Raw genomic sequence first — 19,001 nt, forward strand, 5'->3', positions numbered from 1 at the left:
TGTATATTGTATAATATAATGTAGTATCAATGTAAAAACGACTGATCTGCTGTCTGGTGGAGGACACAAAAGATTTAAAAAAATCCAAGTTAGTATGTCATTGAGTTATGTTTCGTTAGAATAGTGCGTGGTGTTAATTAAGTACGTCATGTTACCATGGGAAACTGTTGCATCACGGAAACCCTCTCCGGTGGGATGACAGTAGCGCTCACATCGAGTCTGTACAGATCCAACCGACCTGCGACAGATCAAGTGAAAAAAATACTGGTCAAAAATGTGAAACCACCCCCTTGTAGTTTTTAATATTGTGGACATGCACATAAACATCTTTTACAAAGTTACGATATCAAATTAGGCAAAAAAACATCAAAACGACGTCCACGTAGCAAATTGACAGCTGATGGTAGATCTTTTCAAGAATCACGACTGTGCTTGGACTCACCCGACTTTTCGTTGTAATAAAGGTTTGATACGTGGCGGGAGTCCGGTGGAGTCTCATTCGCCCACTGTAGAACTTCCTTGGCAAGATCGTTGCGACTCACCGCTGTAAGATTGCCACCGAGACCTGCATGGGGTTGGGACAACGTTGAAGGAAGCCGAAAACGAATGAAAGGTAAACTAAACCACGACGCAAAGATGCCACATACGATGCTTGATCTGATTTTATAAACGTCTCTCGGTTTGGTATATAATAATGCATAGAGTAATTACCAATGCTTCATTAGATGTTGAATTAGTGTCCATCTAGCTATAAGAATTTCACACATGGAACTGGAATTCCTGCTTGCCGCCAGTAAACGCGGTGAGTTTTCGATAATAAGTTGCCACAATTTTTTTAAACTGTTTGTAGCCTTTTTCGGGGCATCCCTCTTTTTAAATTCTCATACGTTTTTAGATGCAAATCATTTCATTATGCCAAACGTCCCTACTGGCTGCATCACCTTTGATCAGACCAACAATGAAAGCAAGCTTGTCTGTGCAATTGCGAAGATGTGACAACCCGTTGAGCACGAGACCGACTAAACTGCACTCGACGATCAATCCACTGCATTTGCGTACCCATTTCAGTGCTCTGAACATATGGAAGAAGATCAGTTACTAACTCAGGCTCTTCCATATACATTAATACTATGCAATAAACTCTGCTACTATTTATTCTTGTCACAACCAGCTCACTATGAATTTTAACGTTTTCTGTACAGTTACTAACTTTAACTCAGTTGAGCTAAACTATTGTGGTACATATCATCACAAAGCAAAGCTTCTCAAAGCTAAAAAAACACACTTTAAAATCAGCAACTTTTCCATCTCAAATAGACAGTATAGTATACCTGTAAAAATAATCTTCAACCCAGCCCTGCAGTTTAATGTGCAGTTCTTCAGGTTGCTTCTTCATCCATGAGTGAACGAGTGCTTTCACATCGGTGTCTTCCTCGCTCAGAAAGATCATTCCCATTCTGCATCAAAATTACGTCAATATAAATTTGAAGCACACTAAAAAAAATACCAAGATTTGCTTATAAAGCATTAACATTTCTACCAGATGTTTAAAAATCAACACCGAAAATTGAAAGGATACACTTCACTGAGAAAACACTTTTAAAAACTGGCTTAAAGACAACGAGCTTCACGTGTGAAAATGCCATACGAAACTACTACTATTGAGAATTCATAAAGTCACTGGAAGTCCTAACTACGCATTATTTCAAATCAGAAATTGATCTCTTGCCTGGATATGGTGGCAGGGGAGGCGCAGCTCAGATCGTGAGTCTCGAAGAGGAAATTGACGTTCGGACCGAACTGTATCCTTTCTCCAGATGGCATCGTCAGAAGCCGGTTGTCGTCCAGCACGGAATTTAGGGATTCGATCCATTCAGGGTCAATATCACCATCGCAGACAATCCAAGATTGGACATCCTTGAAACATTATTATGACTTCACTGAAACGTTTCACGGTCAACTCACAGTCAATACTGGCGTCACCTTGAGCCTGAGTCACGTGCAGGTTCAACTCAACTAAACCTATCTAAGTAGATATGCAACACGTTGATTGCAACAATAGAATGACATTTATAATGACATTTAGTTGTTAAGAATAGATAATGGACAATGTGCAATGAGACACGAGTGTTTCAATGCCTTTTTTAATATTTTATTATCATTTTTGTAAAACTGTGTACGCTTTTTAACACTTTTGTCATATAGCCGTGTTTTAACAAACGCCATTGTCATAGCAAAAACTAGCGAATCTCCCAATGAGAAAACGTGACCTCACCAGTGGTTCCCTGACGACATCCCTGGCGCTGTTCGTCAAGACTCCATCCGACCATTCCCTCGTGTCGAGATCGATCTTGCCAAGCAACTGCGTGCGAGGCATCGCTTTCGGGTTCATTGTGTGCAGCTTCACCGTCCGTCCGATACGGTTCAGTGCGTTTCGAAGCACTTGCCACAGGGATGTTTTTCCTGGAAAAAAAAGGAAAACTTGAACTCCCTTGCAAAAAAATTAATTTTTTCTTATAAAAATCTTTCGGAAAATATGACATATCAAGAAATGAAGAACTTGGTACAGAACTTTTGACTAACAAGCTAGCAAACTATCATGCAAGAAAATAGATGAACTCACCAGACCCTGATGGGCCAACCACGACTACTCCCATCCTCTGCTGAAGTTGCTCATTAAGTTCAAGAATCTTTTTCATTTGCCTTTCCTGAGGTGCCAGTTGTAATTCCTCACACACGGCGAGAATTGCTTCACGCAATTTTTGTTGCTCCAGATCTAAGAAAAAAAATCAGTTAATTCAAATAGACCCACACAACTAAAACAAAGTGGCCTACGCAGTTTTATGCTGTATATCAACAGTCCAGCCAATGAGTCAGTGCATTTTACATTGATTCAAGGTTTAAAGACGATGAATTAATGTAAAAAGGCTGATTTTCTGGATGGAACTTGTTTGTGTTTAGCACAGTGATCCTACCTTTGAAAGGAACATTCGGAAAAATATCTTTAACGAGAGCATCGAATCTCTGGCTGTCAGCAAAGGTCAGTTTGGACAACGTGTTCACCCTCAGAGCTTGGACAACTATTTTGTATTCGTCTTCTTTGGAAACCTTGATATCATAACAGGAACTTAAAGCAAATGGTAAATAGCTCTACGACATGGTTTTGTCAGTAAGTATCAACGAGCCCAGAGAGACTTTAGAAATATTCAAATATTGAAGCGTTACGTCAGAATCTAGAACCTGTTGAAAATGTCGTCTTCTACATGGTCAGCTGTTTCGTATGTAACGTCACAATTTGGAGTGATAAGTCAGTTTGTATTTTACTCACAAAGTCACAATGCATGAGACAGTATAGTAGTCTGAATGATGCATGCAGTACATCCGTGTTATGACAACTTTGAACCACAACTATTGAAAGCCTACATACGTTTTCTGAGCAAAACAAAATTCAATCTTTGGACATATTTAACATGCATGGAATTAAACAATATCGTATTACTAAGATACTGAAGTTATTAACCCAGTCTAAAAGAGTGCACAACATAAAAAAGGTTAATAAATTGACACTTGACGTTTTTAAATTAGCATCAAGTGACTGAAAATTGACAAACAACATCACACCTTGTTGTCATCCGATTGCTGGTTGCTTGCACTGTTTCTGCGCAAAGAATGCAGTCCTTGGCCGCTCCCTCGTAGCACAGTCTTCAATGCCCGAAGGCCCCAGTCGTAGTGCTGCTGTGGAGTCAGCAGCTCACGCGACAAATTGAACACTGCAACAAGTTTCCTACCAAGCGCTTTGCCTTCGCGAAATCCCTCAGAGAATAGGATTACCTGCATTCAAAGCGAACATACGTGCAATGAAAACAATGATGGGCGTTGAGAACTAAACCAAAGCTGCAATAATTGCCTTTTTGAACATTAAATTTTAACATCAATCGCCTTTTGGACACAGTCGAACAGTTTGGCAAAAGTTTAAATTGATAATTTCATTATAAACGTTACTTTTATTTGACTGGGATACAAGAAAAAGGTGGCTGATAAATCAAATCTCTGGGAGTTAGTAGAACATGAAAATCTCAAATTTCTTACTCAGCTAATGCAACATAAAGATATAATTTTCAAATGCTACTAAAGTTTTGAAGCAAAATAGCATTACAACAGGACAATAAATACCAAAACCAATACATAATTCTGAAACAATAAGTCGTTCACAATAGCCATGTTCTCACTTCTGCGATGAGGTCGTTGTCCGGCTTGGACATGGCGACCGGTCGGAACAATTGTTTGAGATTGTCTGGAAGCTTCTGTCTCCCACCGTATCCCTTCCCTGCTGGGTTCATGGTTATGAAGATGCCAGAATTGGGGTTAATGTCAACCTGCAGAGAGATGAACGATGACAAAGGTAAGTTATACAAGCGACACAACTTATATCGTACGCATTACAGTATACAGATCATAAATAACAGAAATTGGATTGTGTTCAACTTATGACGTTACAATAAAACTTGCTTTTATCAATTTTCACATCGGAAGCAGGTGTTTTGTATAAATAAATAACTTGATTTTATATGAACTCCAGTGTTTTCACCTGTCTAGTGAGCAGCTCAACTGTCGAAGCTTTTCCCCTCAAAGCAGCCTGGATGACCTGGATGTCCATTGAGACAGTGGAGAGGACAGCTTCTTCGAGACGATTGAATTCATCAAAACATCCCCAAGCTCCACACTTGACCAGGCCCACGAATATCCGTCCCATCGATTTCACATCAATGCCCTGAAAGAGTTGAGTTGATATTTCAGAGTCAAAAGCTAGAAGAGCTCACAGGAGAAGGAAATACAACACAACGCAGTAGCATCTGAATTGATACATAAAATGTGCTGGACAAAAAGAATAAAACAGAAATCTTCTTACTTCATCGCAATTGAATACAAGCACTTGTCTTCCGAACAAGCCACCGAGCGCTTTCACTGACTCCGTTTTTCCGGTTCCAGCCGGTCCATACGGGTTACCACCCAAGCCCATGTGCATACCTTGTGTCAATGTCAGGTAGCATTTGTCTGTAAGCGGAGTGTGCACCAGCTTTGGAGCGTTGCCCTATGAAGGAAAAACCAATGTTTCTGATTAGAAATTGAACACATTTGTATTAAGTACCCGATACTTAAAAAACATGAGTTTCTACATTGAGCTCAATCTAAAACACTAACGTTATATATTGTGTTCACCTGATATTCATAGGTGTAAGCAAATTCTGCGTCTACCATTCGCATCTTGGTGGAGTTATTCTCTGCGTAGTAACGTAACTGCTTCTGCCATGCCCACTCGTTCGTGCTACGCACGTTGTCTGACGTCAGTTGCTCCGTTACAGCGATGTTGTGAATAACGTCCAGTATCAGTGCTTTTAATTTCAAATCCAGCACACGAGCTTCTGCGAAACAGAATGAAAACAAACCATCTAATGCAATGTCAACTAAGATATATGGACGCAGTTTACGAGCTGTCAACGTGAAGGGGTGACACGATGTCTTATTTTTGGTTGCACGGAACAATATTGTGGATGAATTCACGCTAAAGATTGAGATTCAAACGCAAGTCGCCCAAAAGGTTAAAAATATTCAGTTTTACAAATGCATTCAAAAAAGCTATCTTACAAGTTGCAATTCTAGATAATGTTAGTGCTTTTAATTAGAACTGTGTTGGTAAAAGCAGCACTGCTCCTATACAAAAAGTTAACTTTTTATTAGATGAGATGAAATTCAAGGCTGAAGTCGTGCAGATATGAAAGCATAATACCTGTTTCGCCAAGCTCCTGCGCGTTGATGTACACTGAAGTGTAAGAGTGGAGTTTCTTGTCGAGAAGGGATCGAAGCTGACCGAGACGATTGTCCCGAATCGACGCCTCGCAATTTCTGTTAAAAGCTATCTGCTCTCCGAGGCATAAGATCTGTAATTTCGCGTCAACCGAAACAAACAATTAATCCGAAGACATTCAAATAAGCTCATGACCACCACCACGGCCCACAACAACATAGTACCTGGTTTTAATTCTTCGTTGCAATTCTTAACAGACAAACTACAATAAAACGAATTTCTGGTTTAATTTGTAAATAAGCAAAGAATACATAAATGAAATCAATATCTCAGTGTTCAGTCATGTCTGACCTGTGATGGAAACTGAGTGGGGTTGTGATCGCTCTGACGGACGTTTTTGTCTAGTAGAGACTGCAGGGTGATCTTCATCTGTTCAGACAGCTCCATCAACCATTCCTTGGAACAATATGGTTGTGTTTGATAGTTTAAAGGGAGAATCTCTCTTAAAATTTGCTATATCAGATTGAACACAACCGAAGTGGACCATAGCAGAAATGAAAGATATGCATAGTTTGAGTAAAAAAAAGTTTCAAACAAATACAGTAGAACAAAAAACTTCAAGTTTACCTCCACATCAGCAGTGACGGCAACAGATTGCTGAAGAGGGACGTGCTCTCCCTCTAAACTCTTCATGGCGACAATCTCTGTCTGATCCGATGAATCGCTTGATGTGAATTGAACAGAATGAATTCCAGCGAACAGCTTCTTCAAGTGAGATTGGATGACGCTCGGATTAGTGCACTGCATTCAAAGACGGTTGTTTTACGTCAATTTAATGTAACTTATAGTGGCATAAAAACTACGTTCAAGACACTGGTGTGTGATAATCAACTTATGTTTTTCAAAATGTCTGCAGTCACAAAACGTACAACTATTATTATAAAACCACGTTATTGAAACATTATTATGATGAGTATGTATGTGCCTAATCTGGTACACAGACGGGCGATTATGGTCTCCCATCCTCTCTAGTCCCTTGGCATACGCTTAACATCGAAAACAAAAAAACTTCACTTGTAAAAAATGTATGGTATCTCCACAACCGACAACAACTTCACCTGGCCCAGTATCTCCAGTAGATCATCGTCACCAATGAAGTAAAACCTTGGAAAGGCGTCACGTTTCTCTTCCAAGTACTCGTTCAGTGACCTTTGACACCTTTGCAACTGGTCAAGCATGGACGAGAGTTGGTTTTTCAAACCCGCATGGCCGACAATGGACAGGACACGACCATCTCTCGACACGTCCGACATGATCGCCCTGGAAGAAGTTGGAGAGTAAACAACGAAACAAGCAAAAACATTTCAAGCGTGTTTTAAATTTTTTTTTATAAAAATAACAAAAGAAACAAATGTAACAATGTTTTACCTAAAGTCAGAATCCACCCGGGCGAATCGCGCCTGTTCGCGAGGCAACGCGCCGTGGCCGAAGATCGGCTCAAGATAGACCCACTTTCGTTGAATTGTATTGATCTGACGTAAATGTTCATCTAATTCAACCAACTTTCTTTCCCACACGCCGGCTTTGTCCTCGAAGCCACCATAGTAAGGTGAATCTTTGAGTGATTGAAGGAGACATTGATTGTCTCCAACCTTAAATTAACAAACATAGTTATAACAAAAATCAGCTATGACTAAAACTTAGAGGTTTAAGATGTTCAACACAAGCGCAGCCAACGTTATAAAATTTAAATTTTTTAACCAATAATTGCAATGAAAATTCTTCTGCTTGGAGCGTTTCGATGCAGTAAACAGATACTACGATTGCAATCACCAAAAACAAATAACAAGAATAACCACTACTATAAATCTTCTGCACAACCAGGTTATCTACTCATGGTTCGGCAGACACACAAGAAAGCAACTTTGAATTTTACTGGAGGAACCGGTATAGTAGGCGAGAGAATATACACCACAGTGATCTGCAACTTCAATCATTCACTGCGATATCAATGAAACGTGAACAAGGTTACGAACTGTTCCCGGTACTCAATCCAAATCAATTTTGAAAGAATACGACTCTACACAACGCATTTCCTATAATATGCCCATGTGAATATAAGCATGTTGTAACAAGTGAAACTACTTAAATATTGGTATTATTACCTCATTGAGCAAATCTTTCCATTCTTTGATAAGACGAAGAGACTTGTTGGCACTATCCTGATAATCAGTGAACTGGAACGTGGCACTGGCTCCCCATAGTTCCAACTCCCTCAACGCCTCCCGGATGGAGACCTCTCCCTGAGCTCGGCTGTTCAGTTCCTGCGACAACACAAGTTTCATGAACGAATAGCAGTTTCGTGTACAATTCCATTGCGGTTTTGGTGCGGTTTAAAGAGAAAAGGAATGTCTAATATTAAGATAAAATAATATCAATAGTGATATAAATGGTAATAAGCTAATCTGTGTGTATTCATACAGCGCTGTGTCTATCGCGGATATGGGTTGCTCTCAGCTCATCATAAAGCAAACTGTCATAATGCAAATAATAAAAAAAATCAATAATCATGTTTTTTATGTATACCTTCAGCTCTGATAAATTGGTGATGATAGCCGGAGCTACTCCAAGCAAATTTTTAAACGTCAGTTTTTCCAAGGTGGTACCACGTGGCAAACCGATCAAGCGGAACAGATCCAACCAATGATCATGCGACAGATGTTCTCCTCTCACGTACTTCAAGACGGGAAAGAGATCCTACAGCACAAAAAGTAGTTTGTTTTGAAAATAAAAAACGACTTTTCTACAGCAAAAGATACCCCAGAGAGCAAATCAGTTGTATTTTCTACATTGATTCAACGTGTGTAGACGTTGAATCAATGCAAAAAAACGACTGATTTGCTGTCTAGGATTGAGCACAAGACAAACCTTATACATGTTCACGTCTTTTTGAAGCTTAACAGACATGAGCGTTGCATCTTGCTGACGTAATCGGTCATCCCAAGCCAAGATGAATTCTTCAAACATATGAGTGTGGCTCCTGCATCGTAAAAAAAAAACGTAGGTAACGATATTTATCTTGGGCCTTGTACTGGGGTCAGATCAAGAAAACTATATTAAGATAGCTTGGTAATTAGCCTATCCACAGCGTTTAAACATAAGGTTGCATTGTACGTTTATTATTTCAACGAGCGATTGCTTTCTAGACGAAACTTTTGTCCTGTCTGCACGCCTACCACTTATGATCAAGTAAGATCTAAAGAAAAACATTTGTTGCGTGAGGTTAGTTGTTAAGAAAAGACTGAAAATATTTCATGGACAAAACTGTACCTGAAAGAGATCCAATCCTGCTTTGCCATGTCCGCAAGTCCAGTATGAAAGTCCTCGTATAACAACCAGGTCAATTCGATCTCTTCCATGTCAACTCTTAGCTCTTCAGCCAATGAGAAGTCTGGTGCGGGCAGTTCAAAGTGTTTGCAATCCAGCCTGATAGATACATGGAGGAGGACGTGACAATATCAGCCGTCCACATAACATGTTTCGTAAGTAGTACACAACGCAATGGCCTTAGTGTTAGTAACATAAAGCTACGACACCTCAACAACGTATTATGGCAATTTGCAGTCTATAAATTGCACATGAAGATCGAAATTTCTTCAAATATATATTTTTTAAATATTCAAAGGTTCTTACAGGAGCTGTTCTTTAGTTTGATTCAATTCAGTGAATTCCTCTTTTTTCTCTTTTATTCCTTGCACGGCAGCAGTCAAGCGTGACGGGTCGCCCGATTCAATTGCGTCGTCACCCGGTTTGAGCTGATGCCACCTTGCAGAAAACTTATCGAGCTCGGCAGAAAATGAATCAACTCTGGATTGCACTCCGGCTTTCATCACAGACATCTGCTCACAAAAAATTAAAACAGTTTTTTTTCAGCATTGAAACATTTCAGCAAAGCAATTACTGTAGTACAAAATGAACATGCTTCAGAAAAGGTGTCTTTAAATTCTAAATAGCAACAAATCAAAAAAACTAGATGCGCTACTGCTTGTTCCAAACAATCATCGTCTTAAATGGGCTACCTTAGCTTGAAAGTTTTGGGCTTCCTCCTAACAAGTTTGTGCATTGTTTTGTAACAGAAAATGCATTTTTCGCTGTTGTTAGTTCTCCCCCTTAATTCCTTCCTGGCTCGGAAGCATGTAAAGTTAAAGAAAGCCATAGAAATACAATACATAAACCGTTTCCAATAAATGAATACGTAACTAAGGACACAACACACGAAACAAAACAAGCGCGACGGTGTAAAGATCAGGCTCACCTGGCCACGGATGACCTCCTGATGGCTTTCCATTAAAATATCAAGAGAATCCCATTTTGAACGGAGGGCGGATAGCGCGTTGCCAACACCCTCTCCGCACATTTTCCGTAAAAGTGCGTCGAGTTTTTCCGCTTCTGTGTACCTGGTTTGTTGGTCTGGCATGGCGTCCTTCAGCTCGCCGTGCCTATGAGAAGACAAATAAAAACTATAAAGGCAAAGAAAAAGTTGTTTAATCTTAAATATAATACTTTAATTATAATGGAATGAGGGCTCAAATTGAAATACAGCGGTCACTGTACAATCCAAGTAGGCTATGGCAACCGCGGTAGCATCAAAAGAGGTCTATGCCAGAAAAAAGCTAGAGCCTCGAAGTGCAGTGCATAAAGCGTTAGTATGGTTTCAAAACAACAGTGATGGTTGATACTATTTTTTTTTCAGTATTTACCCTTAACGTGGTAATTTTTCTGAATTAACTTAAAATTTTCAGAAGAGTTTTCTAATACGACTAAAGACGGAATGATGAATCGGAATCACGAAATTAAATATTCAAAATTCTGTTTGATCTCCTGCAAAAAATTGTTTTGTTTCAAAACCAACACCCAACTAAATAGACAATAGAATACAAATGAAAGTCTAGTTTACTTGGCATTAGCTTCTCCAATCTCCTGTATGGTTTGAGGCATAGTTTGTAAGGAATCGCTTGCAGATGCCACAAATGTTGTTAACTCCTGAACATCAGACAACACTCTGTTGCGCAAAGAATCAAGCAAAGCATCAAACAGTCTTTGAAGTTGGTCTTCGATTGCACTTTTTACTGGTGACGTAGAAACAGACAAGCAATCCACCTTTTCCAGGGAGGACAGTTTCTCCACCTCTTTTCCTGGAAAGTGTTAAATAAAATAAAAATCAACCTAGCCTTCGCACATTCAAAACTTCATTCTATTTTCCTTCCTCATAAACCAAAAATTAAAAAAGCAAGTGAAATGAAAATTACCTTTCATTTTTACCATTTTGAAATTTCGTTCGTAGTCTTGGTAAGTCTGGCAATGAGCGGCTACGACTTCTTCAATATCAACCATGCCAAGCACTACCCACTCTTCAAACTGATCTTGAACAGCGGCAAGTCGCCTTAATTAAAAAAGTGGGTCAAACTAATTCTTCTTTTGATATCGCAACAAAAATATTACACAAAATAACATTACTTAAACATTAAGCCACGAAATTCAACCAAATAGCTTTGCTATGTCTAAAGAAGTAAGCAAAAGAGTTTATTGAAAAAAAAAATACCTGAAAAGATCCTCAGATTTGCTGTAGATTGCGTAGAAGCTGTCCGCGTTCCTATCAATCATAGTTGGAAACACAACCTGGCCTGTAGCAGCTGGATCGTCGCCTGCCTCAGTGACGCCACGAAACTGAACCGGTATCCCAATGAACCTCTTCATCTCACGGTAAAATTTCGCTCGTATCTCCTCGAAGGGTGGACGAAACTGTAGCTTCCCGTGCCTTGGGAAAGTTATAATTTAAATATACATAGCTATTTTCCCTTTACTTTCTCACGTTGAAGTTTAGAAACATAGCCTAATATTTAAAGACGTATAAGTGGTCCCATACTCAGTTACTGAGCTTCGGTACTAACGAGAGTGGGGTGGCCAGTTCCTTTCTCTCGGACGCCTTTCTTTCAACAACTACGCCAACCCAATTTATTACACCTTGGATAGAGGTGAGCGGTGTTTAACAACCAGCTTTAGGAGTGTCAAGCCAAGTTAGCATCATTGGAAAGTCAATGCCTTACCAGTTGCGCTATCTCACCGCCAGCCTACGGTTTACCAAAGATTAAACTTACAATATTTATGATTCAATCTATGAGGCATTTTTTCGATGAATGTTATGTTCACGAACCGAAATATCAAGTCTACTCTTATCTCAGGTAGATTGTGGTTGAGAGCTTCCAAGCCCATTTGGTACTGATGTTCCAAAGCTTTGTATATCTGCCTGTTCCAGTGCGCTCTCCAAGGCCGGACCGAAGCTGGATTCTCGCCGGCTTCCCTGCGCTGAACTTCCGCGATAATTTTCCGGATATCCGATAGCCCGTCCTTCCAGCGCTGTTGGTTCCGCAAGAGATCAACGCTCATCAAGGAAACCAACTGTTTGACAAAATGCATGTTTTAAAGTTCCATATGACTTTGCTATAAGCGTCGATTGTATTTGTATCAACACAAACAACAGAAAAAAATAACAGAATCACTTGGTCACTATGTTAACGTACATAAACGAGCCTATCCTGTGGACAACACAAAAACACATTTTCTGTCCAAAATGCAGTAAACAAGAAACTCGACATGCATCCATTCAGCTATCCAGAAGAGCGCAGTTTTTCAGATAAGTTTGTTTCTCTGATACAAATCTGAGAACGCGCCATTGGCTATGGCGTTCCACATTTTTTTTTCTTTTGTAGTCATTACACAAATAAGTGACTTCTAAATGTAAGAACTCTGTGATATAGGGATGTTTCACCTTATCGCATATGACAGCGTGCTGCTTTCGCAATCTTCTGTTTTCCGTTGTTAGTTTATCAGCAGCTGATTGGAGCTTTCCAATATACGCTTCCAACTCGTCAGGTTTGTCCCATGTGATGTGAATTTTACCTTCGCTCGATAGCTGAGTCTGAAAATATTTAAGGTGACATTTTTATAAGTTACGAAATTCAAATCGCCGTACGCCAATTACAACTTTAAAATTTAACAAAAATGTGCGTAATTTGTCACGCTTGTGGCTTACCTTGCTGCCAGATTTTGGTTTCTTTATGATGCGTTCGAAATTGAGAGCGGAATCAAGCATGAGAGGACGTTGGCTTGGAATCATTTGCTGGTCGATTGTATTGTAGAAGTGTGCGACCTACGATATACCCATCAACGTCAGTGGCAGTCACAAAACTGACCAATTACAAACTGGCCATAGCAATCTATATACACATGCCTTTCCAACATGCGAAATAGAGGCCTGGCTAGAGGCCGATATAATTTTTATTTTCAACTGTAAGCTAAATGTTATTTTATATCTTGCCAAAGTGTGATCACTGAACGTTGGCATGGCCTGCGTACATTTGTACAATGTCATGCCTTTCCAACATGCGAAATAGAGGCCTGGCTAGAGGCCAATATAATTTTTATTTTCAACTCTAAGCTAAATGTTATTTTATATCGCTTTGAAATGATAGTTTTGAGAATCCAAATTGCCAAAGTGTGATCACCGAACGTTGGCATGGCCTGCGTACATTTGTACAATGTACATAGGTCACCATGATACTGGCAATCACGCCTGGTTGATTCATATCAAACCTGCTTCAGGACAACGGCGTGTCTGTAGAATTTTTGGGCGTGAGCCGCTGCATGTTGAAGCTTAGAAGGAATCCTATGTCCAAGCCCAGCAAGTTGTCGCACTTCACGCAGCAGAGCCACTGTACGGTCAGAATAATGAACGGTCAAGCGACCGTCCCTGTGATCCAGCTCCATCACCCGGCTGGCGTTCTGCAGGCTACGCAAGAACGTTTCGTTAAGAGCAAGCACATAACCTTTTAACAACATTGTTTTTAAATCTTGTCTACACATATGCCTGGTGGTGATGCATTGTATTATTACAGAATTGAAAAACACTTGTCGTGTCAGCTTCAAGTGTGTAACTAAGTGTGTTTTCGAACACCAGTGCGCTCTCTGCAAGCGTCGAACCGATAAATCGTTTGTAACAAATGACTTCCATAAACTCTGAACCACCAGTCCACCATCACAAAAAGCTATTATCAAATATGCTGCATCACATGAAAGCGAGACTTGCTATTTAACTCCAAACCATCAAGTTAAAAGACAGCTTATCCTATTTCGTAAATTGGCTACCTGACTGGATCATGTGCATCGTCCAGTGCAGAGATCATATACTCAGACCAAGACTGGAACTGCTCCTGACGATAAGCTTCCATTTCGTCTTTTATTCTAGAGCAACCTTCCTTGAACTTTGGAAAGCCAGGAAGGCTATGAAGTAAATCTGACGACGATTTAAGGACTTCGCTGATCTGAAAAGAAAATTTTTAATAGCTATCTGTTTATTTTCTCAAAGTTTTACAAGAGGAATACTCTCATAATAGGACAAAGTTTTGCAATAGCTTAGTTAGACTTACAGTAGACCTAAATCGCATATGCATTTTTATCGGTTTTGGTACTTTATTAAAACGAAAGTTTTTTGGCAGCCAACAAACCTTTGCTTCAAGTTGGCGAATCCAGACAATGTTGCTCACTGTTTCTGAAAGATTTTTGCCGTTCGGCTTCGTGCCACTAGAAATACCATCTCGCGATCTCTGGCGAAATTCACTTTTCAAAGTCTGAAAGTAGACAACATGTTAATGTCTGAAGCAATAATAAGAAGTGAATGGACTATGAACAGAAGCATGATGACCAAGGCAGGAAACTAAATAGAATTTTATACGAGTTCACGTTTGAGTTCATAAAGTGTGTATGATACTATGCAGCTGGCAGCAGGCAAAATCCGTTGTTTTTACATCGATTCAACGTCTACGGACGTTAAATGAATGTAGAAAGGACAGATCTTGCTACCTGGGGCACTCATCGGGTAAACGTCAAGTTTCTGGACTAAACAATTGATTTACAAGAAAAATCATATTGATAAAATTTCATAAGACGTGTAGCGATCTGCTATGAACTCTACGTGCCTTTGCATAATTGCTAAGTTGACCAAGAAGCGTTTCTCGTTCTGGAGTCAAAGCAGCACTGATCCGCGGTCTCTTGATCAACTCGTAGTAACGCTTAAATTCGTGGAGGAGTTGGTGGACCTACAAAAAGATTCCGTTATAATTCAAACACAAGAAAAATCAGCATTTTACATTGATTCAACGTCTTGAATTCAACCAAACGTTTCGCAAGATTCTCACTTTTCCTGAAGAGTCTCTTAGCCTTTGGCGCAATTTATCAGCAATAGCGTCCTCAGCAGGTTGCATCATTCGTTCGTATGACGCAACCGCTGCTCTCCAAGCAGGCTCAGTATACGGGTTATAGTACAAGGCTCCAATTTTGCTGAATGTTTTTGACAAACTGTCAGTCGATACGAGTCTCTGTCGCTCATTAGCTGACAACAATCGAATGAGATGCTCATGGACAGCTCGCAAGTCGTAAATCTGAAAGCAAAGATCAGTATAAGAATCAATACAGGCAAAGATGATATTTGTCCCCGCGCGACCACCTGGTTGTCTGATGCTGCACCGTGCATAGATAACACTTCACGTTGCGTTTTAGAAATTCTCTCTCCTTCATAAGTATGAAGCGTTTGCATGGCACTTCAAGCAGTTGCTAGACTGTCTTATATGTGCTGAGACTTATACCATGGATTTGTTAGTTAACAAAGGTTGCTTACTCTTGGAAAAAAATCAAAGTTTTTTTCCCTGTTAAAAATATGTAACCAGTGTATGTAGCTGCAAATAAATTCGTTGATCGCGGAAAACTTAACTTCAAACCGGGAAAGAATCATTGAAACTTTTGATGTTCCATATTTTCAGTTTTCCATGCTCACAGAGGCTTAACCCCTGACACAGGCCAAGCAACTGAAGCAAAGAGTTTGATGTTTCGCTAATTGCTTTAAGTTTATCACTCGAAATTATTCTATCCACTAAAAGCTGTTAAATAGAAATTTATATCTTGAAGTGGATTTCTCAAACGTACAGTCGCACATATGTAAAGACATGAAACACCGTGTTCTTTGGTTTTGATACTTTTCTTAGCAAACTCAGATGTTTATCCACTGAGCTATCGGGGCATTAATATTGCACGTTGACAAGAAAACAAAAATATTCAACTATGATAGAACAGCACGATGCTTACTTCTTGAAATCTATCCATGACATTTCTTGAATAGCCGGCATGAAACTTCCCACTTTTCCAGGGATGAGTAGGATATTGCTTCCAAAGATGTGATGTTAAAGTTTCGCACATGCTTATCCAAGCCTCACACAGACTTAAAGCCTGCTTAAGCGACTTTCGAATTTCAATGTACGAGTCTTCCCAAATGGAAGCAAAGTCATTGTCTAAGTGTTTTTGCAAAAATCGACAGAGCTCATCACCTGAAAAACAAACTATGTTAATCGCGAACCCGACTGGCAAAATCAGTCCTTTTTACCTCAATTCAACATCTGTAGACATTAGATTTATACAAAAGAACGGACTTTTGTAGATGGCTTGAGCAAAACAATTTAACAAATACATTAATACGTATTAAGTCGTCCCGGTATACAGTATTCTTCCAAAGCCTTACAATATTCAAGACCTTCTTCAACATACCCAAAAATATCGCTGCCGCCTTATTAGGTTAAAAAATCCTTACCCATGACAGTGAGAAGATGAACCATTCGACTCTCTGGATAATCAGAGTGTTCGGTTTGTTTCCATAAATCATCAAGACTATCTTGTATGGGTTCCAATAGTTCTATACCATCAGCTATAGAAAAAAAAAATTATTAGTAGTTTTGTATGGCATTTTCACATGTTAAGCTCATTGTTTTTACGGTAGTTTTTAAAAGTTTTTCACATATAAGAAATGACAAAATCATGTAACTTGAAATATCTTCCATCCTTCGGAGAATTAGTAATAAACAGCTTGTGTTTTAAACTTGCCTTTCCTTTGTTGGAAAATCTTGAAATGCAAAATCTTTAAAACATTATAGGAAACAAACTCAATGGTAAATAACATCATATTATGTACATAGAATGTCCACAACGTCAATGTAAGTTTCAAACCACAAACACCTTATAACAGGGGTCACCAACCTTTTTTGCATGCGGGCCACTTTGGCACTACGGAGAGCTGTGGCGGGCCGCACTAATAAAATGTTAGGTAGGTTGACTCTTATGCTAGAAAAGAACGCATTTCGTACCCAGTATCTAGCGTTACATGTTGTTCATATTGATGTTAGAATACCGCAGCAACAAAATTAATCGAACAACGCTACTGCCAGGCCAAGCTCCTTTAACAACACTTTTGACTTTTTTAACAATGCCTAATAAACGAGGCCACTTGTTTTGCGCACTTATAGCGAGGCGAGCGGTTTCATCAGAATATTCATCGCCAAGCAAGAGTGGTGTTGGCACTTCGCTTCACAAAAGATATCTTGCAATTAACAATTTCAGTAAACAAGGAAATGTTTGACACATCGTAATACAGGCAACAATAGTGACCTGCAAGCATATCAGCGAAAAATAGGCTCCAATAACAGGGAAAAAGAAACCAGGCACCATAAAACAAACGCTTGTGGAAATCACCGAAAAATCGTAATTCTATCGTAATTCATGAACAGTGTTCCCTCTAAAAAAGCAATGAGTTGGTTTTTCATCCTTTTTGTGAGAGTCTATAAAACCGTCTTTCTTTGATTAATAATTATTAGACAACTGTCACTTGCGGTTCTTATCAGCGTGGCAAGAATTTGTTGATTAACAACATTTTGCAGTACTTGCTTCGGCAGTAGATATACTAAAATTGGAACGATACAGAGAAGATTAGCATGGGCCCTGCGCAAGGATGACACGCAAAATCGTAAAGCGTTCCATATTTAAAAAAAAAAGAATTTGCAGTAGGCCTAGCCTACTAAGCTAAATATTTTCATAATAGCCTACAATCCGAAAAAGTCTTTAAATTTATATATAATGTTTTGCCAATTTATTATAAATTGAGTTGGCACACCGACCTATTTTGCCAACAAAAACTTGCATAAAGAGAACACTGCTCGTGAAACACAATAACGGTGAAGCTCACACTAGTGTTTACATGACATTTGCAAAGTTAAAATAAGCAACCCTATGCTCACAGACAATTTAGAAATTCGAAAACAGACGTTTTAATCAACCACTGGGACAGTGTGGCTGGACATCGCATTGGAATAACTTTAAGCAACCCCCACCTAGAACTATAATCTGATTGGTCGGTCGGTGGAATCGTATGCAAAGCGAAAATATGCTTCTCGGAAAGTATTTTTGCCTTCATGCTGTTTAACTCCTCAAGAAAAGTATTTTTGGTTATACTTGTACGCTGATGCCTTTCGCGGGCCGCAGCGATACAGCGTGGCGGGCCGCATGCGGCCCGCGGGCCGCCATTTGGTGACCCCTGCCTTATAACATTATTTATATTTGTAATAGATAACGGAAACAAAAATGTATATCTGCAATGCAATACACGACACTTGTCTCTTTATTAGTTTCAATAGATTATTTTTACTGCAAAAATACTAAACTGTAAACAGATGTTTGGGACAACTTGATGTTATAGGCTGTATTTTTGTAGCCAAACAAAATTGATGTGTCAAATAACCAATAAAAGAACAGCAGAGGTAGCAAAATTTTATCATACCAATAGACAAACTGGATAAATTCGTGACTCCTTCTTCAATAGGCCTGAGCAATTCCATGAAGTGCTGCGCTCTTTCTTGAATTTCAAGCCTATTTCCATTGATTGCAACATCGGCCCAGTACTTGCACTCATCAAGAGGTGACAAAATACCTACAATGACACAGAGATAACACTATCAAGATAGTTCTTTGAAAAAACTGGAGCGTGTGGCATTGCTACGCTTAATCAATATTTCAACACTTAAATTTATAATATTTCAAAAAAGTTAAACAGTAAATACTACTAATACTACAAAAAGTGCTCAATGCCAAGCAAAAACCAATCAGATTCAGAGCGAATTACATCAAATTCAATTATATACTTCTCACTAAAAACCTTTACAGCCTGTTTCATCTTATTAGGATCATCAGAAGCAACTAAAAGTCATATTGTTTGGTTATTTATTCTGAAACCAATTTTTTTTTATATAAGATTTATTCAACT

At 39.2% G+C, this 19,001-nt stretch overlaps 1 protein-coding gene and 1 non-coding gene across 2 annotated transcripts in view; one reads left to right on the plus strand and one right to left on the minus strand.

The window, feature by feature from the left end:
* LOC145779928 (cytoplasmic dynein 2 heavy chain 1-like) overlaps window positions 1-19,001 on the minus strand; it is a 40,167-nt gene that overhangs the window by 19,013 nt on the left and 2,153 nt on the right. The window contains exons 4-41 of the mRNA XM_082591610.1: window positions 18,519-18,668; window positions 16,503-16,616; window positions 16,004-16,242; window positions 15,061-15,303; window positions 14,842-14,961; window positions 14,371-14,493; window positions 14,012-14,187; window positions 13,460-13,655; window positions 12,900-13,016; window positions 12,636-12,779; window positions 12,021-12,265; window positions 11,409-11,624; window positions 11,116-11,249; window positions 10,764-11,001; window positions 10,122-10,305; window positions 9,500-9,705; window positions 9,137-9,292; window positions 8,735-8,846; window positions 8,393-8,563; window positions 7,972-8,130; window positions 7,235-7,458; window positions 6,925-7,126; window positions 6,434-6,607; window positions 6,158-6,262; window positions 5,789-5,939; window positions 5,221-5,423; window positions 4,910-5,092; window positions 4,589-4,771; window positions 4,230-4,376; window positions 3,622-3,831; window positions 2,976-3,108; window positions 2,624-2,776; window positions 2,276-2,463; window positions 1,730-1,917; window positions 1,332-1,457; window positions 942-1,072; window positions 443-565; window positions 156-238 (exon numbers count right to left, since the gene is read on the minus strand). Of these exons, the coding sequence (XP_082447736.1) occupies window positions 156-238; window positions 443-565; window positions 942-1,072; window positions 1,332-1,457; window positions 1,730-1,917; window positions 2,276-2,463; window positions 2,624-2,776; window positions 2,976-3,108; window positions 3,622-3,831; window positions 4,230-4,376; window positions 4,589-4,771; window positions 4,910-5,092; window positions 5,221-5,423; window positions 5,789-5,939; window positions 6,158-6,262; window positions 6,434-6,607; window positions 6,925-7,126; window positions 7,235-7,458; window positions 7,972-8,130; window positions 8,393-8,563; window positions 8,735-8,846; window positions 9,137-9,292; window positions 9,500-9,705; window positions 10,122-10,305; window positions 10,764-11,001; window positions 11,116-11,249; window positions 11,409-11,624; window positions 12,021-12,265; window positions 12,636-12,779; window positions 12,900-13,016; window positions 13,460-13,655; window positions 14,012-14,187; window positions 14,371-14,493; window positions 14,842-14,961; window positions 15,061-15,303; window positions 16,004-16,242; window positions 16,503-16,616; window positions 18,519-18,668 (6,350 nt within the window). The remainder of the gene's footprint in view (window positions 1-155; window positions 239-442; window positions 566-941; window positions 1,073-1,331; window positions 1,458-1,729; window positions 1,918-2,275; window positions 2,464-2,623; window positions 2,777-2,975; window positions 3,109-3,621; window positions 3,832-4,229; window positions 4,377-4,588; window positions 4,772-4,909; window positions 5,093-5,220; window positions 5,424-5,788; window positions 5,940-6,157; window positions 6,263-6,433; window positions 6,608-6,924; window positions 7,127-7,234; window positions 7,459-7,971; window positions 8,131-8,392; window positions 8,564-8,734; window positions 8,847-9,136; window positions 9,293-9,499; window positions 9,706-10,121; window positions 10,306-10,763; window positions 11,002-11,115; window positions 11,250-11,408; window positions 11,625-12,020; window positions 12,266-12,635; window positions 12,780-12,899; window positions 13,017-13,459; window positions 13,656-14,011; window positions 14,188-14,370; window positions 14,494-14,841; window positions 14,962-15,060; window positions 15,304-16,003; window positions 16,243-16,502; window positions 16,617-18,518; window positions 18,669-19,001) is intronic.
* LOC145780408 (U6 spliceosomal RNA) lies at window positions 17,626-17,728 on the plus strand. Its single transcript, XR_014290639.1, has one exon. It is a non-coding gene; the product is annotated as a U6 spliceosomal RNA (small nuclear RNA).

This window comes from Aplidium turbinatum, chromosome 11, assembly GCF_918807975.1.
Source record: "Aplidium turbinatum chromosome 11, kaAplTurb1.1, whole genome shotgun sequence".
In the NCBI taxonomy this organism is placed as follows: Eukaryota; Metazoa; Chordata; class Ascidiacea; order Aplousobranchia; family Polyclinidae; genus Aplidium; species Aplidium turbinatum.